Here is a 25,316-nt window from a genome sequence, read left to right as displayed (position 1 = left end):
TTTAGCTTAGACATTATGAGGAAGTTCTTCACAATGAGGGAAGTGAAATACTGGAATGGGTTGCCCAGAGATGTGGTGGAGGCCCCATTCTTGGGTAAATTCAAGATCTCTCTTGATGAGGCCCTAAGCAACCTGATCTACTTAAAGATGTCCCTGCTCACTGCAGCAGGGTTGGATAAGATGACCTTGGAAGGTTCCTTCCAACCCAACTGTGACAGGTTAGGCTATGCCTTTAAGAAAAAGACAGCTGCAGAATTCTCTAGCTGAATGTTTAGGTGTAAAAAGGAAAACAAAGATTAATTCTAAATGAATTTCATTGGTCAGATGTGAGATGTACCATAGCAAATATCTCTAACATTCTTTCTCTCACTCATTCCAGCTTCAGTCTGTCTGACTGACTTTTTGTTTCTTGGCCAGAGAGCATGCAACTGACCCTGGAATGAAACTGAAAAGAGAAACTAACTTTCTTTACAACTGCTTTGAGCTAACAAATTTCCCTTAATATCCTTTTCTCTCTCTGTCTCCTTTTTTTGCCTAATTAACTACTAGGGGAAAGGGAAGGAGGGGGAAAGAGGTTTGGGGGGAAACCCGAGGTGGGATCCTCCTCAGGAGGATCGGTGTTTGTGTTCTTTCCTGTAAATTAATGTATAATATTGTAAATACTGTATATTTTGTATATATTCATTGCATTTCATCATTGCTTGTAAAATGAAGCATTCATTTGCTTCTCCAGCTGAGTTTAGCTGTGCTTTATTGCTGGTGCGTGTGGGCTAAAGCATCACACCATGACACCAACGCATACTGTGAGTCTAAGCAAAAATTGTTCCCACAAAAGAGCTATTAACACTGAGTGCCAGAATGTTGTGAATGTATGTGAAACAGATAAACATATACCCGTGCGTATATAAAACACCACGCAGCTCTCCATAGCTAGTAAAAAATTGTGAGGAAAAGAGTCAGGTTACAGGCTGCCTGCAGTTATTGAAAAAACTACTCCAAACGTAGCCCTTCTCCATACAGATCATATTCTTTGTACAGGATATAGTTCTTGAGAACCGGTGGAAGTGGAAACTTCTTCATGGATGACAGTTTCTGGAGTCTCCTTAGCCCCAAGAGTTTACGTATCTTCAGACGGCACAGATGTTTCAATGGGCGAGGGTTATCTGAAAGTAGTGGCAGGAGAAACACAGTGGAAAAAATCAATGCCATTATTAATGACAGTTTACAATCCCAAAGCCATTGTAAAGCCAGTTTACAATCCCAAAATTTGCTCTGATAGAATTAATATCAAAATCTATAGCCTTGGGGCATTATTGTTTTGCTCCTTCTAAATAAAACACCATTCTTTTCACTTTAAATTTGTGCTGATACATGCTGCTGACATTAATCAAACCTCTTCCATCAGACACCTGTCTTTTTTTGTCTTACTTTTGGAAATATACACACTGCATTCTGTCTCCAAAACATCCATCTGAACACCTAAGGGAGGACCTTATTTAGTGTAATCAATGGTAACTGATGAATGATCTCTCCTCTCCGTAGGTGCACATCTTAAAAGCTACATGTTGAGACCAGCTGTAGCACCTTCCATTTCTGCTGTATCAATAAGGCAGCAGGACCAGACTTTACCAGGCTTGGGCCTGCTGAGTCTTCTAAACAAATACTTCTTATCAGAATTTACACCACAGAACACAGTTCAATTTATCCTTCCTGAAGGTAACAAAAGCCTTTAAGGTAATTGAAATATCAGTAGTTAAGACTACCAAATTATTTTGATGCACCTGTAACACTAAAAACAAAGTATTTCCTCTGCATTCTGTTGTAAAGTATCCAAGCAAAATTAAACACAGGGTACCAATTTTAATCATAAATGCTTTACTCTTTAATGGCTGATGTTGAATCAGGTTGTACTGAAAATGATGAGGAAAAGTATACAAGTACATAAAAGTGTATATATATATATATATATATGTATATAAAAGTATATAAAACTTGTTCATGCAAAGAGAACATTCTAATATGGTCCCCAACAGATTTAAGTTAAGGTGAGTGAACTCTATCACCACCTAATGTGAAGCATACATAAGAACTATAATTCAATTACAGTATGAGAAATTGCAACTCTGGATTTATATCATATAAATCAGAGTTAGGAAATCCAGTTCTGGGCCCCTCAGTTTAAGAAGGACATCGAGACGCTTGAGTGTGTCCAGAGAATGGCAATGAGGCTGGGGAGAGGCCTTGAGCACAGCCCTGTGAGGAGAGGCTGAGGGAGCTGGGGTTGTTTAGCCTGGAGAAGAGGAGGCTCAGGGGAGACCTCATTGCTTTCTACAACTACCTGAAGGGTGGTTGTAGCAAGGTGGGGGTTGGTCTCTTCTCCCAGGCAACCAGCACCAGAACAAGAGGACACCATCTCAAGCTGCACCAGGGGAAGTTTAGGCTGGGGGTGAGGAGAAAGTTCTTCACCAAGAGAGTCATTCGTCATTGGAATGGGCTACCCAGGGAGGTGGTGGAGTCACAAGCCCTGGATGTGTTCAAAAGAGGATGGACGTGGCACTGGGTGCCATGGTCTAGTCATGAGGTGTTGGGTGACAGGTTGGACTTGATGATCTTTGAGGTCTCTTCCAACCTTGGTGATACTGTGAAATGATGGTACACAGATTGTGATGGTACGCTCATCATCACCACCTGGAACATAATGGGATCTAAACCATGCTTTCATAATAAGCCTTCAATGATTAATAGATTTGAAGGAACAAGAGAGCAAAAAGAAGGATGGAAGTGTGAATGATATTCTTCAATTTAAAAAGTTGTGCCCTCTGGCAGTGCAATGACTCATGTCACATGGGTTAACAAGGAGTTTGAACAGCACATGAGTGGTCCTGCTTAACTAAAAGGGCTTCCCACACAACAGTGATACTCCTTAGGAGGTTAACTCTCACCAATGCCTGTTTGCCATACTCCAGTCGAACACATTCCAGTCCAATTAACTAATTTATGACCACCGGCAACAGGTAAATATATGTCTTAATCTGAGGACTGGATGAGAGACGCAACCTGGTTCTTAGTTAATATGATGATGAATGTGATCTGACATAAGCAAATAAAGCCTCCATTAATAAATCTTAACATCATTAAAAGGAAGTTAGATGTTTACCCAGTATCTGACGTATCTCTGGCCATTCTTTCTGTGTTTCTAAGACAAACTTAATTTTTGTGCACAGAGGGACGTAATCCATGTAATCTATAAAAACACGAACCACTTTTCCTGCTAAATGTTTCAACCAAGGAACAGCAATAAAGTCACAGAACTGAAAAGAAAAACATATCAGGTCACAATTTCAAAAGACATGCAGAGGAATGCCAAAATAACACATTTCAAAGCAATTACATAAGACAATTTAAACAAAATATTAGCAATGATCTTTAACACTAATAAACTAATGCCTAGGTAGGTTACTTTAAACGTCAGTTTCTTCCATGGTTAACTTTTGTGATCCCTTAATTCGTTTGGATAGGCCTGAAGGCCAATAATTATTACAACATTGCTCTAACTTGTGGCATTTAGAGACTGGATGGGGCGCTTGGTGCCATGGTTTAGTTGATTAGATAGTGTTGGATGATAGGTTGGACTTGATGATCTCCAAGGTCTTTTCCAACCTGGTCTGGTCTATTCTATTCTATTCTATTCTATTCTATTCTACCCTACCCTACCCTACCCTACCCTACCCTACCCTACTCCACTCCACTCCACTCCACTCCACTCCACTCCACTCCACTCCACTCCACTCCACTCCACTCCACTCTCCACTCCACTCTCCACTCCACTCCACTCTACTCTACTCTACTCTACTCCACTCTACTCCACTCCACTCCACTCCACTCCACCCCACCCCACTCCACTCCAATTGTTTTGTTCAACAGTGATCTCCTTCTGGAAGCACAGGTGCTCCATTGGTTAGGACAGGAACAGAAATTCCTGAATCCTGACGCATGATTTCTTCCAACGTCCTTTCTGAATCTCTAATATACATACCCCAAACTAAACCCACTCTACGTACAGAATTTTCTCTGTCTCTAAGAGGAAGATGAAAATTGGTTGGTTTATTTTTAGGGGTTTTTAAAAAAAAGGATTTTGCCAGTATGTTAATCTTAATTCTGCTCTGTAACCTGGAATCTTTAAAGCTGGGTAATGGAAAGAGCAAAGTGAAGAGAAGGAAGGAAAGTTAGGTATTTACTGGATTATCCTTTATTACGGAAGAAGTCCACCCGGGGAGAATATCTTCCTCTGGAGTTGACCACACAAAAGAATTTCCAAAGATATCTTGATGCATACAGTCAAAACACATGTCCACATGATATCCATGATTGAGCAACAGCCTCAGCATCACCTCATCATTCAAGGCATACTGAATGGCACTGGGAAAATGCGTATCATTAACCAACATGAAATAGCAATTGACATTTGCTCCGTATGAGAGAAGCAGCCTTACAATTTCATGGTTGCCAGCCCTCACTGCCACGAGAAGACAGTTTAAAGGATCCTTGTTTGGATTTGCCCCTGCTTTGAGCAGTATTTCAGTGCAAAGTATGTCATTGTTAGAAACAGCAAAATACAGCGCGGTTTTCCTTTCGTCATCATAACCATTTGAAATGTGTTCAGCCATCAGAGTATTGACATCAAACCCATTTTCAATGAGCAGCTCTAAGCACTGTGAATTCTGACCATCTGCTGCTGAATGAACAGGGCTCAACCCACTTTTCTGAATTGCAGTTTGGGAGGTGACCGCAATGAGATACTTCAGGGCCCTAGAAAACAGTGAGTAAAACTAGTTAGGTGTTGCTTCCCTGCATAAAGAAAACAGCCCTCATCAAGCTATATGCTACATTACCAGCTAGACACTTTACACAAATACAGAAACACCAGGGTTGAACAATGTCAAAGAAGACCTTGTGTTTATTTCACTGTTTCACTTAGTTCTAAAGAGTATATTTTGTGACCTCATGCCACACTGTATCTTAAAGAAAATGTAAAGTCCAAGCTCATACTCACAGGTAATGCCCCTCATAAGCTGCTTTGTGTATGGGAAGCAGTCCTGCCTTATTTGGCACGTTGCCACTTCCTCCATACTCCAAAAGAAGGGCTATGCAGTCTGGATTACCTCCTCCAGCTGCTTCAAATAGTATTGATGCGCCATCATCTGCTAAGGCCTGGACATCTCCACCTTGAAGGAGGATAGAGAAGTCACTATTATACCCAAAATGGCTTGCAGGTCATCATAAAAATGAGCACAAAGTACTTTCCTCTTCATCTTCAGGTGTATGTAAGTAAAAATTTTACTAGAACAAGAAATGTTTCCAGTGGCAAATTTACATCTCAAAAGCAAAACAAGAGTTGTAAAGATCCAAGTTCAAATGCTCATCTGAGTGGGGTCTGCTTTAACTGTATGCATTATAATTACACTATTAATGACATTATTAAAAACAATGTAATTTTGAGGGTGGGAGGGGGGATGGGAGGAGAGGGAGGAAGGGGTAAAGAGGAATAAAGAAGGGCAAGAAGAGCATGTATAGCAGTAATGGATTGGTACCAACTCTGCCACTTTTTCACATGCTTTAAGGAAATGTGTGAGCATCACTCCAGTCTAACAGGGACAATCATACAGGCTTCCTTTCCTTCCAAGAAACAAAACCTTCTCATTCACCTTTTCCATGATCACTCAGTAACTAGGCAAGATGTATGCCAGTACAGAGGTGTATTTCCCTTTTACCTGACTACATACCCTTATGAATAAGGTGCTCCAGCACATCACAGTGACCATATTCAGCGGCAACACCTAATGGTGTTACTCCATATCCATCCTTCAGGTTCACATTTCCACCATTCTTCAGAAGAAGGGCAACAATATCTTTGCGTCCCTGTTTTGCCGCTTCGTGCATTGCTGACCAACGTTTTGCACATGGCTGGTGGATACTACAGTTGTGTTTAAGCAGAGTGGATACCATTTCAAAAGAGCTGTTTCTTACAGCTTGAAGGAAGGTATTTTTAAAAGGAAGAAAACAATACAATTACATTTTCAGGTATGCTGTCATGAAAAGGCACACTCAAGTTAAAGCAACAGCTTATTCTTGTACCCTGCTTGTACCTTAAGATGGTCAAATAGGATTAGGTTGGTAGCACCTGAAGACACAGAGAAGGTATTTTGAATGAAAGATATAGGTCTCATTTTATTATGAGCATTTCAGTGATCACCTAAAGCATAGGGAGCATCTTTAAAATCAGCTAAGTGATCACCTAAAGCATAGTAAGTGCTGAACTGAATGCCATACAGTCACCAAGTGCTGGGAATTTAGTTTCACTTAAAAAGATGACCAGCATCTAAACCACACCAGCCAGCAGGAGTACTTAGCTGAGGGGAAGTGCCACCCATTCACTTTGCTTAATCACAGGGAGAGGAGGCAAATACCGATAAGAAGTGGAGTTTCTCCTTTGTCGTTTTTGGTATTGGGCCAAACACCCTTTTCCAGTAAGGTTTGTACATTGTCCACAAAGCCAGCCTTTGCTGCCAGCGTCAACGGCGTTTCTCCATCGCATGTTTTGTATTCCCACATTGTTTTATAAGATGCTAGAAGAAAGTGAGAAAAGATAAAGTTAAAGCACAAAGCTGTTAATGCATACACATGTACCAGAAATCCTAAGAAATGCTAAGTCTTTATGAAAATTACTTTTAATTAACCTGACCAGTACTGCCAAACACACTGAAGAGTAACTTTTCCCCTGTAGGTTTCTCAACAAAACATTAAAGCCAATCCAAATTCTTTGATGGTGAGGCAACTTTCCCCAAAGGAAAATTTGCCTAAATATTTAAACATCATAAGCAAGACATGCCATGGAAGGCTTGAGCATACTTTTTTTTTCAGTAAACAGTTCTAGTCTGCTGTTGTGGATTGCTCATTTTTCTGTTCCTTTGCTGCTCCCCTTATCTTGTGTTATCTTGTGGCATGTTTTTACCTTACCATCTAAAATGACTTCAAGTATTTGCTGAATTGGCTGAGCTGCAGCCTCATGCAGTGGAAACCACCCTCTCTCATCAGCTTCATCCAGAGCATATTTCTGTTTCACAAGTTCTTGGAGCCCAAATACTTGACCTTAAAAAATCCAACAGATAAATGAGATGCAGTTGGGAAAATAATATATGGAAAGCTGTTTTACCAAGGGACTGTTTTATTTTAGGGGTTTTACCTTGCTTTATGGATGTTACAATTTTCCTATTTTCCTCACTAGGTGGCACATAACTATCAAAAAAAAAAAAAAAAGAGAGAGAGCAGAAAATGGAAAATATAGACAAAAAGTAGATTAACTACATTGTTTATTCAATATTTTCCATTAGGTTCTCAATGGAGCCACCTTTCCTTTAAATACATCAACTACAATCTTAATTAGCCTTGTGACCTCCTAACTTACATCTTCAGAGTATCCCAAGTTCTTCAATTAGAATAGAATAGAATAGAATAGAATAGAATAGAATAGAATAGAATAGAATAGAATAGAATAGAATAGAATTAACCAGGCTGGAAGAGACCTTCGAGATCATCGAGTCCAACCTAGGTGCAATGCCTGCTGCAGGCTATCCTGATAAAAGTCCTAATTTTGTAAAGTATTCTGAAACTGACCAAAACAAAGCTGTATTTGCCCACATTACAGAAATAAGCCCTTCAGATTCAGCAACCTTAAACAGTGAATGAGAATATGATGGCATCAGAATGCTGATATTCACCAGTTAAGTAGGCTTACCAATTAAGTAGGTACTGTTTTCCCTGAAAAAGAGTTGCAATGCTTTTAACAATAAAACTTCCACGAGGTGGAATTTAAACACTGATGCCTGCTAGTTCCTTGAGATATTGTGGTGATAAAAGCATATAAAAAAATAGAGCAGATCTAATAAAAAAAAAAAACCCACACCAAAACACAGGAAACACAACAGGCAACCAACGAGAGTACCCAGTGGCTCTGCTGAGAACCTTCACGGATAAGGGAGATTCTGGTTCTACAAGAGAAGCCCCATTAGACTCAAACTCTCATTAGATCCCACAAGATATGAGGAAAGGCTATCAATCTCCAAAACCCTTAAATTTCTATTTCTTTCCATTTCAGACAGGGCAGTCTACAAAATATATTCATGTCACTACTGCCACAGAACTTTTAAGGTGACATTTAGCTTTCTCTTAATAGGCATCTTTTCAACATACACTTTTCTTAAGAAGGTAAATGGCCTGAAAAGCTAAGGGAAGTATCTTATCACCCCATATAGCTGGGCTGAGTCCTGCATTTCCTAATCATGGGAACCACCCCTAAATATAACTTTAATGTCACATAATGAACCCTTGCTGAAGACTCCCATGGGATTTTATTGTTATTCTTGTCTGGCTTTTTTGGTACACACGTATCTAAGTGCACATAGAAAGACTGGGATACTGTTACAATTACAGAGCAAACAGACTACTAACAAATCTAAATTTATGGTCTTTAAAGTTTGAGGCTTTAGAAATGTTTGAGAAAGAAATAAATAAACTCCAACATTTCTATTTTATTCACTGTTTACAGTCATTGCTTCAGACAGTGCTTCACCGAGGGAGGCTTACTAGCCAAACTAAGGACTGTTTTAAGCATGACATAAAGCACTAAATACCAACGTCTCAAAACACTGTTAAAATATGGTATCATCTCCAACACATACTGGAATGACAGTACCTGCCATTACAGCTGGAAGAAACTGGTGGTTTGGCCTCATTTGACTCTTCAATGCTAAGCTGGATGGCATACTCAGTGAGTAGATCTTCAACTAAATCTTCTCTTTCATCCATCTTTTTTTTTTTGTAGTGAGCTATAATCCAGAGAAGGGCAACAAAGCTGGTGAGGGGTTTGGAGCACAAGCCCTATGAGGAATAGAATAGAATAGAATAGAATAGAATAGAATAGAATAGAATAGAATAGAATAGAATAGAATAGAATAGAATAGAATAGAATAGAATAGAATAGACCAGGCTGGAAGAGACCTTCAAGATCATCACGTCCAACCTATCAACCAATCCAAACCACCTATCAACTAAACCATGGCACCAAGCACCCCATCAAGTCTCCTCCTGAACACCTCCAATGATGAGAGGCTGAGGGAGCTGGGCTTGCTTAGCCTGGAGAAGAAGAGGCTCAGGGGAGACCTTATTGCTGTCTACAGCTACCTGAAGGAAGGTTATAGCCAGGTGGGGGTTGGTCCCTTCACCCGGGCAGCCAGCACCAGTACAAGAGGACACAGTCTCAAGCTGCACCAGGGGAGGGTTAGGTTGGATGTTAGGAAAAAGTTCTTCATAGAAAGAATGATTGGCCATTGGAATGGGCTGCCCAGGGAGGTGGTGGAGTCACCATCACTGGAGGTGTTTAGGAAGAGACTTGATGGGGTGCTTGGTGCCATGGTTTAGTTGTTTAGATAGTGTTGGATGATAGTTGAACTCAATGATCTCAAAGGTCTCTTCCAACCTGGTTAATTCTATTCTGTTCTATTCTAATGATGTGCTATTTTGAAATTCACACAAAAATATACTGCTAAAAATCATATCCCACTTAAGGCATTTTTAAGATCAAGTATCATAGTATCAGTCAGGGTTGGAAGTGACCGCAAGGATCATCTAGTTCCAACCCCCCTGCCATACATTTATTTTACTTTAATAATGTTCTGGCAAGTTTATTTCCTGTTTAAAAATGTTAATGGGAAACAACCCTGGAAACATTTACAAGACATGCCAATCAGGAAAAGCTTTTTTAATTTTTCACACACTACATTAGTCATACAGACAAACACTGCACACTTTTGTAAACCACAAAAAGACACTTTGCTTTAGAAGGTTGTAACCGAGTCAGAGAGCATATGATTTCAATAGATGAACAGTAAAAATTCTTACCTCATGAATGATTCCTATCCCACACAGGCATTCACAAGGAGTTTATGAACACAATCGTAGAAAAAAAAAAACACCAACACTCAAATTGCTTGAGAATTATGTATAGAGAGGGTCTGTAATTCAAAATGAAAGGCACGATCACAAGGGTGATCACACTGTGTTTTTTCAGGGTTTACACAAACATCAAATTGTTTCAGAGAAGGTCTGAACTAAGTTGACTCTCTCACATGGGGAAAAAGCATTTCTCCTTGCTTCCTTCCCCCAGGGTGGCAATGGCAGCAAATACAAGATGGATCCACAAACCAGTGCTGCTTGGACACAGGTTTTCATCACGTGAAAGCCAGCAGACCACTAGAATTTAGATGGTGACACATCCTCCAGTTCTGAATTCAGAAGAATTTTACTGCTTAAAGGGGGAGCTTGAAAGAGAGATGGGGGCAGACTGTTAGTAGGGCCTGTAGCAACAGGACAAGCGGAAATGTTTTTTCACCTTAGAGCAAGCAGATTCAGACTAGATACAAGGAAGAGTTCTTTTGCAATGGGGGTGGTGAAACACTGGAACAGGTTGCCCAGACTGATGTCCCATCCCTGGAAATATTCCAAGTGAAGTTGGAAGGGACTCTGAGCAAGCAAGATGTCCCTGCTTACTGCAAGGAAGTTGGACTGGATGACCTTTAAAGGTCCTTTCCAACCCAACACATTCTATGACTTTATGAAATGTTTTCAGCTGTAACCAGTCCTCACCTCTCCTGGAGCTGGACAGAAATGTTTTCTCAAATAAAAAATAAGGAATTGGAGAGAAATCATACCAAATGCAAAGCCTATTTGATGTTAATATAATAATATACAAGAGTTTTGGACTTCACAGGCAGGTAGCTGTACAACAAAACATCGCAATGCTCACGTGCCATTAATTGTCACCTTTAATGATCATCAGTATATTTACAGTATCACAGTATCACAGTATCACAGTAACTAAGGTTGGAAGAGACCCCAAGGATCATCAAGTCCAACCTGTTCCAACAGACCTCACAACTAGACCATGGCACCAAGTGCCACGTCCAATCTCCTCTTGAACACCTCCAGGGATGGTGACTCCACCACCTCCCTGGGCAGCACATTCCAATGACGAATGACTCGCTCAGTGAAGAACTTTTTCCTCACCTCGAGTCTAAACCTCCCCTGGCACAGCTTGAGACTGTGTCCCCTTGTTCTGGTGCTGGTTGCCTGGGAGAAGAGACCAACCCCCTCCTGTCTACAACCACCTTTCAGGTAGTTGTAGAGGGCAATGAGGTCGCCTCTGATCCTTCTCTTCTCCAGGCTAAACAATCCCAGCTCCCTCAGCCTCTCCTCACAGGGCTGTGCTCAAGGCCTCTCCCCAGCCTTGTTGCCCTTCTCTGGACACGTTCAAGTGTCTCGATGTCCTTCCTAAACTGAGGGGCCCAGAACTGGACACAGTACTCAAGGTGTGGCCTAACCAATGCAGAGTACAGGGGCACAATGACCTCCCTGCTCCTGCTGGCCACACTATTCCTAATACAGGCCAGGATGCCATTGGCCCTCTTGGCCACCTGGGCACACTGCTGGCTCATGTTTAGGCGGGTGTCAATCAGCACCCCCAGGTCCCTCTCTGTTTGGGAGCTCTCCAGCCACTCTGACCCCAGCCTGTAGCTCTGCATGGGGTTGTTGTGGCCAAAGTGCAGCACCTGGCACTTGGACTTGTTAAACGCCATCCCATTGGACTCTGCCCATCTGTCCAGTCGGTCGAGGTCCCTCTGCAGAGCCTTTCCACCCTCTAACTGACTAACATCTGTTCCCAACTTGGTGTCATCTGCAAACTTGCTGATGACTGACTCAACCCCCTCATCCATATCATCAATGAAGATGTTAAAGAGGATGGGGCCCAGCACTGATCCCTGAGGGACGCCACAAACCAACCCAACCCAAAAAACCTAAGCCACAAAACAAGCACAAATCTTGCATTATTGCACTGCCAAGGCATGGCCTAGGAAAGCAGACTAAGGACTTTGGAGTCTCCGCACTACTCCTGCAGTCATGCAGTTTAACAGACATTCACAGCAGCTGGGTTAGAGAAGCCTGCCTGATGGTCAAGCCATGACAGCTATTATTTTCAAGATGTGAGTGCAATTGGAAAGCTCCATGGATTAGTAACAGAGTATGTCAAACCTTTTAACTAGAGTCACCAGCTTAAACTCAACGTGCTCATATCAACTTTAACTATGGCTTAGGTTCACTACGCTTTTTTTGCTAGTGATATCACGACAACAAAACACCTTGCTAGTAAATTATAATAGGAAGGTCTCTTGCTCTTTACACCATCTTCCTGTAGGTTCTTGAAGCGTAAAATGTAGTATTAATGTATTGTGAATGACACATAAAGAACCAAAACCCAGAACAAAGCAGCTGTGTTGGTTTTTTTTCTCCTAAATGCTGCCACCAGTTTTTTGTCAGCCAGAATGTAAAATTCTCATCATGAACAAGGCCTCGAAGCTGAGTCACTCTTCTTCATCTCTTGCTGTCAATGTACTTCACCGACAGGCAGGAGAATTCTCAGACAAGGTTCTTTTGTGCATTTTTCTTCACATTTTCTCGAACACTTATCCAATTCTGATGCACTTGAAAGCTTCCAACATTTTACCCATGAATACAAACCGTTTGCAAGACTGACAAGTCCTTTTGGCAGCAATTTTGGACTAGCAATGCATGTCAATAAACACATCTACAACCTCTTCTTGCCATCAGCTAAAAAGAAAGTGCATTTTACAGTAAATCAACATTCCACTGGCAGTTGGGAGGTGCTACTAATGAGGCTAAGCAGTTAATTGACATAATGTAAGGGAAAATGTGTAACATTCATAATCACATTTCCTCTGCAACAGCTTAAGCATGAACAGACGCTACCTCTCCTTTCTTCACATCTTTGCATTTGGAAAGCCCTCCATTTGAAGGCTTCATGCCACTGCTGAATTTTTTGAAGTATCTCTTCAGTGAATCATGCTTATGCTATCAGATCTACGTGGATGGACCTTCATACCCTGCAAGCCCTATTGAAATTGCTGTCCCTAGGAAAATTGAGACTGAAAATTCTTGTATTATAGCCCATCATATTACATGTGCCCTAAAGCCTGAACTGAAAGGACTCCTGAAGACATAGAAGCCTTAGGTCCTCTCCTTGCCAACTCCATGAAAAAGCACTGGTTTGGTGTACTATAGTATCTTTATGAAGACAGTCATATACAGTTTAGGCCTGTGAGGTGATCAATACCCTCCAATGTCACCAATGCCCAGAAGAGTTAAGAGCACAGAGAGTCATTTACCAAGATATTTTTTTCGGGGAAAAAAAGTATTGCTTTTCTACCTCCATTTTACCTCCCAAAAATCAGAGAAAGAAATCAGTCTACCTGTAATCATAAAAACTTGTTTTCTTTTTTTCCAGTCATACAACATCCAAACCCATTTGGTCAGCTACCTTCTGCTTTGCTATATTCCCCAGAACTAATAATGCCACAGGCAACAGAGAGCTCTGCTTGAAGACAAGCTTAACCAGAAAGGTCTCAGATGAGAAGTATTTCAGAATTGCTCTATGTACTGTTTTCAAATGATGCCACAAAAATTAATAACATATTGCCAAATGAGAAAGTTAGAAAGGTAACAAGGGATTATGACATGGCAGAGTAAGTATAACACAAAAAGCTAACCACAGCACGAGTGCTGGACACATGGCCTGGGGTCTACACATGCTTTGAGATCCTGATTTGCTATATCACTGCTGTGCTGAGGCAACAAGATCTGACTGAAGCATGGATGTTCCACTAGGATCACCGTGGAACACAAGAGCATGGCTGGTACACTGAGCAGCAGCAGAGACATCCCTGCTGCATTACATGATGTGGCAACAAAAAGGCTAAATGCTCAGCAGCAAAACCTTCTTCCATTCACCTACAGAAGTTTCACCATTACCAGATTCAGGCAGTAAATCACTAGAAACAGTGCCAAATGCTTACTCTAAACAAGTGTTTGTATTATCAATATTTTTCTTAAACACCATTTGGAGTAGTCTGATATTTTCTTCCATTTATGCCTGAAAAACTAGGTATTATTACTTCCTGCTGTTTTCCTTATAATAAGGGGGAAAAAAAGTTTTGCTCTCTTAAGTTAATGTTTTTTTTTTCACTGAAAAAAAAAATCTGAACTTCTTGCTAATCAAGGAAGTGGTGTCCATCCTTGGAGAGAAGCATGTTCATCACTTTTAAACACATTTAAAGTTCTGTGTTAATGTTATTCTAATTTCTTATCCTTAAAATAAACTAGACAATCCCAGATTTGCTCTCTATAAATAGAAGGCCCTTAGGCATGCAGAGGTTATTCATAGCAATAAAAGACATCACAGCAGCCTAAATTTGGACTCAGTCTATTAAATATCATAGTTTTAAATCATTTCTGTTAGTCTAATTGGCGAGCATACCACATATTCTCACCTTTTCAACCCATTATCTTGCCACTGTTACTCTGGGGCCTGCATTTTGAACAGCCAGGAATGGTGCCCCGCGAGCTGAGGTGTCCTGTGATGCTTCTAAAATTAAATACACAGTTGCTAGATAAATTAAGGTCTGACCTTGTGCAACTGTAACATGAGCAGATTTGCCCCACAGGAAAGTATTACACATGACTTCTCTAAAATCTCGTCAAATGTAACCTGAGGTCTGGATGGTATAATAATATTGCCTGTGCCCTCATTGGTTCAGCAGCTCTCATTAAGAAAATAAATTAATTGCCAACATAGTCTCAAGGGTTAAAATCTGGTAACACATCTAAATAAATTAAAACAAATCTGAAAAGGTTTAGCCTTTAACTAGCTGTAGATCCCACCATATTACATCACCAAACACTATAATATCTCTCTCTCCGAAGCAAAGCTTTATAGATTCAATGACAGCCAATTGTAATACTTATTTAAGTAGATTTAGTAACTTGAAATTGGGCAGAGAAGCAGGAGGCACAGCATCACGGACAGAAGTGATGCAAAGGCCAAGTAAAGCAAGAGTAAGATCAATAATAGCAGTACCAAACAAGTGAAATCACAGAAACAGGATGAAGAAGGAGCTGTATAGATATCACTGATGCAATACCTCAGCCTTGATTTGATTTTAGCCAGCTACTGTTTCCTTACCAAAATGAACAGACAATAAGGGAACATAACAAACTGAAACAACTGAACTTGAACTGTTCTGATGAAATGAAATTGTACACTGTGAACTCTTCCATTCCCCACGATTCACTTGCATTTATAGAACCATAAAACAGTAAGCTCAACTAAGGCACTACATGCATCTCATCTTTGGACACAAGATCAAGAAAACCATTTAATGATGATAAACAATACTCAGTGCAACTTCTTTTGCCAGTGTGACCCAAGTAAGTGTGGCACACCTCCAAAACAACCAGTACAACATGAACAGACAGAAACAGTACCGAGACACTGAGCTACTGCTAGCCATGAGATGTTAAAACCAGAAAAATATTCTCATATAATTTAAAAAAGTAAAATATGTATTATATGAAGAACACATTTTGTTTACTTTTGAGTTCGTTCACTTCCTTTACACAAGGACGGGCTGGAGAGGTGGGCACAAGCCAACCTCAGGAGCTTCAACAAGACCAAGTGCAGGGTCCTGCATCTGGGTCGAGGCAATCCCAGGCACAAATCCAGGCTGGGCAGTGACTGGCTGGAAAGCAGCCCTGAGGAGAGAGACTTGGGGGTGCTGGTGGATGAGAAGCTCAACAGGAGCTCTCAATGTGCACTTGCAGCCCAGAAAGCCAATCAGATCCTGGGCTGCAGCAAGAGAAGTGTGGCCAGCAGGTCAAGGGAGGGGATTCTCCCCCTCTACTCAGCTCTGGTGAGACCCCACCTGCAGTACTGCCTCCAGTTCTGGAGCCCCTATTACAGGAGGGATATGGAGGTGCTGGAAGGTGTCCAGAGAAGGGCCACGAGGATGATCAGAGGGCTGGAGCACCTCTCCTAGGAGGACAGACTGAAGGAGTTGGGGCTGTTCAGTCTGGAGAAGAGAAGGCTCCCAGGTGACCTAATTGTGGCCTTCCAGGATCTGAAGAGGGCCTACAAGAAGGCTGGGGAGGGACTTCTGAGGATCTCAGGTAGTGCTAGGACTAGGGGGAATGGAATGAAGCTGGAGGTGGGGAGATTCAGGCTGGAGGTGAGGAGGAAGTTCTTCCCCATGAGAGTGGTGAAGCCCTGGAATGGGTTGTCCAGGGAGGTGGTTGAGGCCCTGTCCCTGGAGGTGTTTAAGCCCAGGCTGGATGAGGCTCTGGCCAGCCTGATGTAGTGTGGGGTGTCCCTGCCCATGGCAGGGGGGTTGGAACTAGATGATCCCTGTGGTCCCTTCCAACCCTGACTGATACTATGATACTATGATAGTTGCCAGGTATAAAACCATCGGTCAATTACATTCCATGCATGTAAAGTTAGAAGTCATGCATGTAAACACAGACTCTTGTCCAGATACCAAATCACAGATGGCAATTTGCAAGACTTCACAGTGAGACAAATTCACTGGTGAGACAAAAAAGGGAAGAGAAGTCACAGCTACAGTAAGGCCTTCTTAGGATGCCTACGCTCTGTATATTATTAACACTTGGGATAAGGCTCCCAACAGAGTCTCCAGTGTTAAACAGATAATAAACTGTGAAATGCTATGTGGGTGGTTTGGGGGTTTTGTTTTCAAAACCAGGCAATTATTAAATGTACTTTGCTCACACTTGTTAGGTCTTGGCACTGTTATAATTTGAAACAAATTATGTATTGAATCACGTTGGGGAACTTCCTACCTTGTCACTTCATGACTGATTTAAAGAACTCTCTCATCCATTTACTATTTTCTACTCTGCACTAGGATGTGGCAAGGATAGCTACACACTTGGGTTTGTCTGAACAGAACTACTGTTTGAATAACACTGAGCCAACTGGCTAAAGAAGCCAGCACACACAAAACAATTTGTGCTGCTACTGTAACCAGGATTTTTAAAAATTATTATTATTTATTTCCTGTCATCAGAAAAAAGGGAAAAAATTCAGAGTGGCCCAATAAAAAGGGACCACAAAAATGTCATTTTGGTAGGAAAGAAGCCCCAGGTCTCTCTGATGCAGTTATGGAAATTAGGAGATCAGGAGCAAGCCAGATGAATTACAGAGGGAAAATGATCTAAAATATTAACTATATAAAGTCACAACACAATTCCTATCACATTTTACTCACTATGCAAAACTCACCCTTCAAGGAAGCATCATATTTAACTCCACCAATCATTAAAACCTTCTTTTCATTGCTCTTTCCTCCCATTCAATCTCAAGTCCCTTAATTAAGATTTTAATTTCTGTCACTATTGTAAAGCTCTTTGTTCTTTACTAACTGGTCACATTAATTCAGAAATTGCCTATTTGCCATATTCTGTTACAGTGATCCCTACTGTTGTTAGCTCTTTTAATACAATTTCTTGGTCAAACAATTTCACATCTTAAATTCATAGCAGGAATATGAATGCTTCCACATAACAACAAATTCCAGAATACTTATGAATACTGAGATAGAAAATCACAGTATCATAATATCAGTCAGAGTTGGAAGGGACCACAAGGATCATCTAGTTCCAAACCCCCTGCCATGGGCAGGGACACCACACACTGGATCAGGCTGGCCAGAGCCTCATCCAGCCTGGTCTTAAACGACTCTAGGGACGGGGCCTCAACCACAGTACCACAGTATCACCAAGGGTGGAAGAGACCTCAAAGATCATCGATTCCAACCTGTCACCACAGACCTCATGACTAGACCATGGCCTCCCTGTACAGCCCATTCCAGGGCTTCACCACTCTCATGGGGAAGAACTTCCTCCTCACCTCCAGCCTGAATCTCCCCACCTCCAGCTTCATTCCATTCCACTACCTGAGATCCTCAGAAGTCCCTCCCCAGCCTTCTTGTAGGCCCTCTTCAGATACTGGAAGGCCACAATTAGGTCACCTGGGAGCCTTCTCTTCTCCAGACTGAACAGCCCCAACTCCTTCAGTCTGTCCTCATAGGAGAGGTGCTCCAGCCCTCTGATCATCCTCGTGGCCCTTCTCTGGACACCTTCCAGCACCTCCATATCCCTCCTGTAATAGGGGCTCCAGAACTGGATGCAGTACTGCAGGTGAGGTCTCACCAGAGCTGAGGAGAGGGGGAGAATCACCTGCCTTGACCTGCTGGCCACACTTCTCTTGATGCAGCCCACGATCTGATTGGCTTTCCAGGCTGCAAGTGCACATTGAGAGCTCCTGTTGAGCTTCTCGTTCACCAGCACCCCCAAGTCTCCTCAGGGCTGCTTTCCAGCCAGTCCCTGCCCAGCCTGGATTTGTTCCTGGGATTGCCTTGACCCAGATGCAGGACCCTGCACTTGGTCTTGTTGAAGCTCCTGAGGTTGGCTTGTGCCCACCTCTCCAGCCTGTCAAGGTCCCTCTGGATGGCATCCCTTCCCTCCAGCGTGTCTGCTGCACCTCGCAGCTTGGTGTCATCAGCAAACCTGCTGAGGGTGCACTCAGTGCCACTGTCCATGGCACCCACAAAGATGTTGAACAATCATCAAGCTCAGGAAGATCTGATTGATAAATGTATGTACATACATCCCTTTAATAGTTTTTGTTCAAAAAGAATGTAATATTTTCATTTTATTTAAGCTTCTGCATCATTTCTACATTAGACCCCATTCCCAGGCATAAAAAATGCTGTTACACACTGTATCACTTACTGACCAAAGTATTTAATTTTTACATACATATTCCAGAAAATGTAGAATTCACGTATTACAAACATCCACAAACTCTTAACACAAATGTTTCATGGAAGAATGAGGCTAATACATATTTGGATCACATATACTGCAGCAGAACTTCTGCTTGAGTGGATATAAACTGCCTTATTTCCAAGTATACATCTCACAAGACTGCTCTAGCAGCAGCCAAATATACTCCTGAAGCTTTCTTGAAAGAATTGTTTGACTCACAAAAGGGAGCTTTGACGTGAACTCTGAAGCTTGAATTAAACAAAACATTTTGGATAGTATAGCAAATCAGAAACTAAACCTGTAGCAGTTCTGAGAACTCACTACTGGCAGATAGTTAGCCATCATTTGGCAAAAAAAAAAAAAGCTATTTTGAAGTACTGTTATCAACCATATAGCACACAGGCCAATATACACTGCACCATTGCAAGAAACGTGCTGAAAATCTAAATGCAATACACAACACTTCTGCATGATGCATTTCTGGTAACAAACTTCTAAACACTCCTTCAGGAATTTCTAAGTTCAGCTAGTTGATTACAGGCGGCCATAAGCAGCTTCATATAGACAGTTTCACTAGTAAGAAACACGTTTATACTTAAAAAGGGATATTCAAATCCATGCCGCGCAAGTACAGCAAGGCATGAACTTAGTGTCCGTTATCACGTGACCATCCCACCTAAAAGCACTGGGCTCGAACTTTGGCTACCTGCAAACCGGACACGGCTCCTGAATAAACGCTGTGAGACAGCCTACGATGGTTTCACGGGCAGAAATCTGAGAGTACAGGCCGCGCCTCCTCTCCCAACACACGGGAAGTAAACGAGGCTAGGCCGCACCCAGCCAAGGCGGTGTGGGCAGCCGCCACACAGGCGGCGCTCCCGCCCCGCCTCCCCGCCCTGCGGCGCCGCAGCCAGGGCCTAGTCGCCTGCCCTCCAGAGCAGCAGCCACATCACGGTGATAGGCTTCTTCAGAGCGGGGAGAGCCTACTGAGCTATGACGGCCGGGCCAGTGGCAGCCTCCCAGCTCCGGTATATGCAGGAAGCGGTGGTGACTGCCGGGCTGGGCAGAGTATTAGCTGCCCCAGACTCCCCTGGCAGCACCCTGCCAAGCGCATGCGCATTACCCCGGCGCCCATAGGTGGTGCTTGCGAGGGGTAGGGCCACGTGCCTTGGGGCATGCGCACTTCACCCTGCTCGTCGGGATCCGTAGCGGTGGCAACTGTGACGCATGCGCAGTCCGTCGTCCTTCGCTATGTCCTCTAACCTGCGCCGGAATGCGCTCGGAGCCTCGTCCGCGCATGCGCCCGGCTGCCCCGCGTCCTGCGGTGGGCGGCGGAGGTGCCGCGTATCGCGACCATGGCGGGGGCACTGAAGAAGGTGAGGCGCCGCGCGGAGATCGTTGAGCTGGGTGGTCTGCCGTGTTTTCCTCCTTTGTGTGTGTGTGTCTCTCCCCACGCTGCTTTGCTCTGATGGGTTTCTGGGCAGAGGAAGGGGTGCCCGGGCCGGAGAGATGACAGGGGGCGGAGAGATGACAGTGAGCGGAGCGCCGGGCCTAGAAGTGCCAGAGGGAGCGCAGGGCCCGGTTCCCCTCCCCAGCCTACGGGAGACGGCAGCAACTGTGTGCGTAGAGGTCGGAATCATCGTTTGGGGAGAAGGAATGAGGCGGGTTAACTGCAGCTCACCCCAGTGAGAAGGGTTTTCAGCTGCCGCTTTCTGATGTTAGAGCACACACGCACACACCTGTTCCTCGTTTTCTCCTTCCCCTCCGTGTGCGCTGGATTAAACCCCTGTACATCTGTGGGATCGCGTATGTGCGGTAGGAGGCATATGTCGTCAAGTGGTCCCCGTGTGGGGTATGTTGAGTCAAAATAATCTGGGTGGAAATAGGTGCTCAGGTGTGCTAAGTATGTTTATGCTCTTCCTGCAGACCACTGGACTTGTAGGATTGGCTGTATCTGAAAACCCTCATGAGGTATGTTGTCTGTCATGTTCTGTATTCAGTGTCAGCATTAACAAAGCTTTTTGTTACGTATTTGCACGTGGAGGTGCCCTGTGTCAAGTGTAAATTAATGGAAGTGTAAAAATATTCTGAAGTGATAAAGGAAGAAAATTCTTAAAGGTTTCATTTACATAATTTGGAGTTATTTTGCACGTGTATTTTTTTTGTTACACTTGCTGATTAAAAAAATAAAATCTTTCTTGCACTGCTCCTTTTATGAGCCAGTGTTTGATTTCTCCCATATCTGATGCAAAAGTAAAGAATTCTTGAAATTTGGTTCTTTATAAATGTAATTTTCCCTTCACAGGCATATGAACTTTTGCTGCCTTGCTATGTTGTGTTTCCAAGAAGTACTGAAACAGCTGTACTAAAGGGATAGGCTAGTCTTACACCATAGACCTTGCTGTGGTACAAAGCCACAGCAAGGCCCTGTGATGGCAAGTGCTGTTGAGATTGGAGCACTTTGTTGCTTCTTCAGAACCACAGTTCTTGTCACACTTTGTTACTTTATTTTTACCACCTCAGGTTCAGTGGTGAAACTATATTTACCACATCATGCTTTCTCATTCAGAAGGCATGAGCTTTGAAAGGACCTCATTGATTCAATAATTCTTCAGTTTCTCCACTTTGAAATTTATCACTGTGCAATGGTTTTATTTGAAAAATGATTTTGCCACTTGGGAACATTGTTAAAAAAGAACCATTGAAAAAAACAATCATTACTCTTCTCTACAGGTGATTCTAGGTAAGCCACCTTCTGGATGATCTTATTACTGTGGTGTTTTTTTTCAGGGGCTTAAAGCCCAAAATAAAGAAATCAACAATTAAGTTGAAGTACAGATTCTGTGTCAGCTCCCTCTTTGTTTCTTGGTTTTTTTTTCTTCAGCTGGATACAGTCACCCAGAGAAAATGCATCCCAAAAGTTGTGTTTTCTTCCCCCCAACTTGTTGTTTATTATATTTAAATCCCAACTTTAAAAAGTGTAAAGGTGTAGTTTAATTTAAGTTGGTCTGTGACTCAGAACTTTGCACCAGCATGAGGATAAGTGCCCCAAACATATAATCATTTTATGCTTTGGTAGAATAGAATAGAATTAACCAGGTTGGAAAAGACCTTTGAGTTCAACCTATCATCCAACACCATCTAATCAACCAAACCACGGCACTAAGCGCCCCATCCAGTCTCTTCCTAAACACCTCCAGTGATGGTGACTCCACCACCTCCCTGGGCAGCACATTCCAATGGCCAATCACTCTTTCTGTGAAGAGCTTCCTAACATCCAGCCTAAACCTCCCCTGGCACAGCATGAGACTGCGTCCTTTTGTTCCGGTGTTGGTTGCCTGGGAGAAGAGACCAACCCCCTTCTGGCTACAACCTTCCTTCAGGTAGTTGTAGATGGCAATAAGGTCTCCCCTGAGGCTCCTCTTCTCCAGGCTAAGCAACCCCAGCTCCCTCAGCCTCTCCTCACAGGCCTTGTGCTTCAAACCGCTCACCAGCTTTGTTGCCCTTCTCAGCTTATGTGCTTATTTATATCTTTCCCAGGTAATTTTGCAGAAGCTAATGGTTTATACGTGAATTTAACTCATTTAAAAACAAGTACAATTAGTACTGGAAACTCAGCTTTTGCTATTTCTATTTTGCATTTTCAGATTGCAGCTTGCTTGCTTGGTTTTTTTTTCTTTTCTTTGAGGAATCTGTCTCTGCTAACTTCCCAGGGCTGATAAAGCCATCTTACCTGAGACAGGGTTTGTGGTTCAGACTTTTGTTAATCCTACATTTCTGGAGTGAATACCATAACCCTCTATTTTGTCCGTGGAAAGTTAGCTGATATGTTCAGTAGGTTAAGAAGTTAAATGATTCTAGTGGTGTGTTTCAACCATGTCTTTTTATCACTTCAGCGCCTGCGAATACTGTACACAAAAATCCTTGGGGTCCTGCAGAATATTCCCAAAGATGCAGCATACAGGAAATACACTGAGCAGATTGTAAATGAGCGATTCAGTTTGGTGCAAAAGGTAAGTACAGTGCTGCTTCATAAATGCTACACATGGACAGATTTTTAGGATGAGAAGAATGCTTTTCAAAACAACTGCCTGTTTTTGGGAGTATATGTAAATGTCAGATAGCACTTCAGTAGTTGTTGAAAGTCTTGAGGTATGTTTCTGTTGTTGACTGGACTATTTTGATGGAAAATGAAAAAGAATTACTCATTTCTTCCTGATGTTATCTGTGAAAATCAGAAGAAAAGAGGATTTTTTTTTTTAGATTCATAGAGGAGTGGCAATCTCAACAGTTTTCACCCAAAAATGCATATGCTCTCACCACAGTTCTGGCCTTCGTCATTTTAAAACTTTGTGGTGTATTAAAACTATGCAATATTGCTGTTGTGTGTTTAAGGTAATAATAGGAAGGTTGCATATCATTTTATAAAAAGCTGAGATCAGAATTGAATTTGGAGATCCCTACTAAAGCCCTCAGCTGCCAATGTTTCTTTGTATATCATCAACTAGAACTTGGGTTTTGTATTTATCAGTGAGAGTTTGATGCTTGCTTTACAGTAAGAAAAGTCTGAGATTTCTCTGATAATGTAAAGTGACAGAAGCCAGCTAGTTTGGTAACTTTGAGGAAGAGCAGAGTGTGATCTGGTTAAGTGATTGATTTCATGGTTCATCTGGGCAACTAAATATTGTTATATATTTCAATAACACAGGAAACCGATGTGCAAAAACTAGAGGACAAACTGAATAGTGGTCACATAGAAGAAGTCATTGTACAGGTAAAGTGAAGAAACTTAAGCTTAGGTACAAAAGGGAATAGTGTTTTCCCTTGTTTCTTTGGCTGAGCCTCTGTTTGGAAGATTGGTGGTTTTCCCTCCCTTCCTTTGCTGCAAAATGAACAATCAGAAAAAACACCCCAGAATCTGAAAACTAATTGTCACGGAGTGATTGGTATGATCATGCTAAAGTCTTACACAACACCTGTTTACTGTATTATGCTTACATAGATACCATGCAGACCTATACTGCTTCTTACAGAGGGTAAATTGGTGGAAAGCACAGAAGATGATTTAATAATGCTGGTTGATAATCTGGACAGACCATAACACATGACGGAGCAGCCATTGGGAATGCCTGTTTGAACAAACTGAGTATTTGGGGATGATTCAATGTTTTTGAAAAACAATCCCAAACCCCCAGAGTTCTTTTTGATCTTTATAGGTTAAATTCCTGGTAATCTGTGACCATGCCAGGGAGTGATTAAGATGGTGAACTGAAATACAGGTGATTTAATACTTTGGCAGTAGTATAGAATTGAAGAATTCCTCTATGTTGTTTATTAACAGGCTGAAAATGAGCTTTCCTTGGCAAGAAAGATGATGCAGTGGAAACCATGGGAACCTCTAGTTGAAGAACCTCCTGCTGACCAGTGGAAATGGCCAATATAATTTTCAAAATGGTACAACCTCTTGAAAGTTTAAAAAAAAACCCAACCAACAGTTCTTTATTAATCTCTTGTCACTGACAGTTGTCTTTAAATTAAAGATAGTAGCTTCATAAAAACATGTTTTGTTGTGGTGTCCACTTATATTTAGCAATCTAGGGACTGCTTCCAATTTCTTGCAGAAAGAGTTTAAGAAGATTCAGCTGTTGTACAGCCTTTGGTTGGTTTCCTTTTGTAATTTATGATTAGCAGGATACTTGCTCCTCACGACAAGCTGGTTTTCTAATCTGTATGTTAAGAAATACTCATCCGGTAGGCTGTTTGAATTCGACATCAAAGCTGTAGAAAGGATGATCCCAGCCTTCTCTCGCAGCTTTGGTTGTGTAGATTTTGCTAGCCACTGCTGTCCTTTGGACATACTGAGATGGGGAATCTGATGTAATGAAAACTAGGCTTACAAAAAACCAGCAGGCTTTTTTTAGGTTTTGACTGAATCGCTGTCTTGAAGTGGCTGACATTGCTGCCCACATAAACTAATTCTGGCTCAAGGGATGCACTCCGGGAAGACCCAAGATTGGAGGGATAGGGGGGAGAATGAAGACTACAAGGTGACAGCAGGAACAGTTTTCTTGGTTAGCAGGTAGGTTGCTGCACTTAGCATCATACACATGGCACAAACTTTGGTATTGGGCCATACAAAGGCTTTGCACATGAACTTCTATACTCTATAAATCTCTCTGTATGTTATTGATTCAGACCTTGAATATTACTTAATAATAGAGTAAATTCAGATTATAAGTCCCAAGTGAAGTAACCAAACTAGATCTAAGGATACTGTGCAAGATTGCCTTAACTCATTTTTTTTCAGTACCATTTATAAAGTTCTTGGACTTTTAAAGGTAAATCTGCAGTTTGCTTAATGTTCATGATGAATACCACTGCACATGATATCATAGTATCATAGTAGTATCATAGTATCAGTCAGGGTGGGAAGGGACCACAGGGATCATCTAGTTCCAACCCCCCTGCCATGGGCAGGGACACCCCACACTACATCAGGCTGGCTA

At 42.1% G+C, this 25,316-nt stretch overlaps 2 protein-coding genes across 2 annotated transcripts; one reads left to right on the top strand and one right to left on the bottom strand.

The window, feature by feature from the left end:
* Positions 1-934: 934 nt before the first annotated feature.
* ASB15 (ankyrin repeat and SOCS box containing 15) lies at positions 935-8,865 on the bottom strand. The gene is made up of 9 exons (XM_009896156.2): positions 8,753-8,865; positions 7,244-7,296; positions 7,018-7,149; positions 6,468-6,626; positions 5,784-6,029; positions 5,054-5,225; positions 4,239-4,809; positions 3,158-3,311; positions 935-1,163 (listed from the first exon to the last, which is right to left on the bottom strand). The coding sequence occupies exons 1-9, from the start codon at positions 8,863-8,865 to the stop codon at positions 991-993; spliced, it is 1,773 nt and encodes a 590-aa protein (XP_009894458.2). The 3' UTR covers positions 935-990.
* An 11,252-nt stretch (positions 8,866-20,117) lies between these two features.
* NDUFA5 (NADH:ubiquinone oxidoreductase subunit A5) lies at positions 20,118-24,286 on the top strand. Its single transcript, XM_009896158.2, has 5 exons — positions 20,118-20,186; positions 20,737-20,781; positions 22,707-22,823; positions 23,519-23,584; positions 24,152-24,286. Exons 1-5 carry the CDS (start codon positions 20,166-20,168, stop codon positions 24,251-24,253), a joined length of 351 nt encoding a protein of 116 aa, XP_009894460.1. The 5' UTR covers positions 20,118-20,165; the 3' UTR covers positions 24,254-24,286.
* The last annotated feature ends 1,030 nt before the right edge of the window (positions 24,287-25,316 follow it).

This window comes from Dryobates pubescens, chromosome 27, assembly GCF_014839835.1.
Source record: "Dryobates pubescens isolate bDryPub1 chromosome 27, bDryPub1.pri, whole genome shotgun sequence".
NCBI classification, from domain to species: domain Eukaryota; kingdom Metazoa; phylum Chordata; class Aves; order Piciformes; family Picidae; genus Dryobates; species Dryobates pubescens.
This window is presented reverse-complemented; position numbering and strand designations above follow the sequence as displayed.

Excerpts from the sequence above, each read along its gene's own strand:
- NDUFA5 (XM_009896158.2), top strand. The coding sequence starts at position 20,166 with ATGGCGGGGGCACTGAAGAAG. Across the intron at positions 20,782-22,706 it reads TATCTGAAAACCCTCATGAG|CGCCTGCGAATACTGTACAC; the intron begins GTATGTTGTCTG and ends TTATCACTTCAG. Across the intron at positions 22,824-23,518 it reads GATTCAGTTTGGTGCAAAAG|GAAACCGATGTGCAAAAACT; the intron begins GTAAGTACAGTG and ends TCAATAACACAG.
- ASB15 (XM_009896156.2), bottom strand. The coding sequence starts at position 8,865 with ATGGATGAAAGAGAAGATTTAGTTGAAGATCTACTCACTGAGTATGCC. Across the intron at positions 7,297-8,752 it reads TCTTCCAGCTGTAATGGCAG|TTATGTGCCACCTAGTGAGG; the intron begins GTACTGTCATTC and ends TTTTTTTGATAG. Across the intron at positions 4,810-5,053 it reads GCTTATGAGGGGCATTACCT|GGCCCTGAAGTATCTCATTG; the intron begins GTGAGTATGAGC and ends ACTGTTTTCTAG.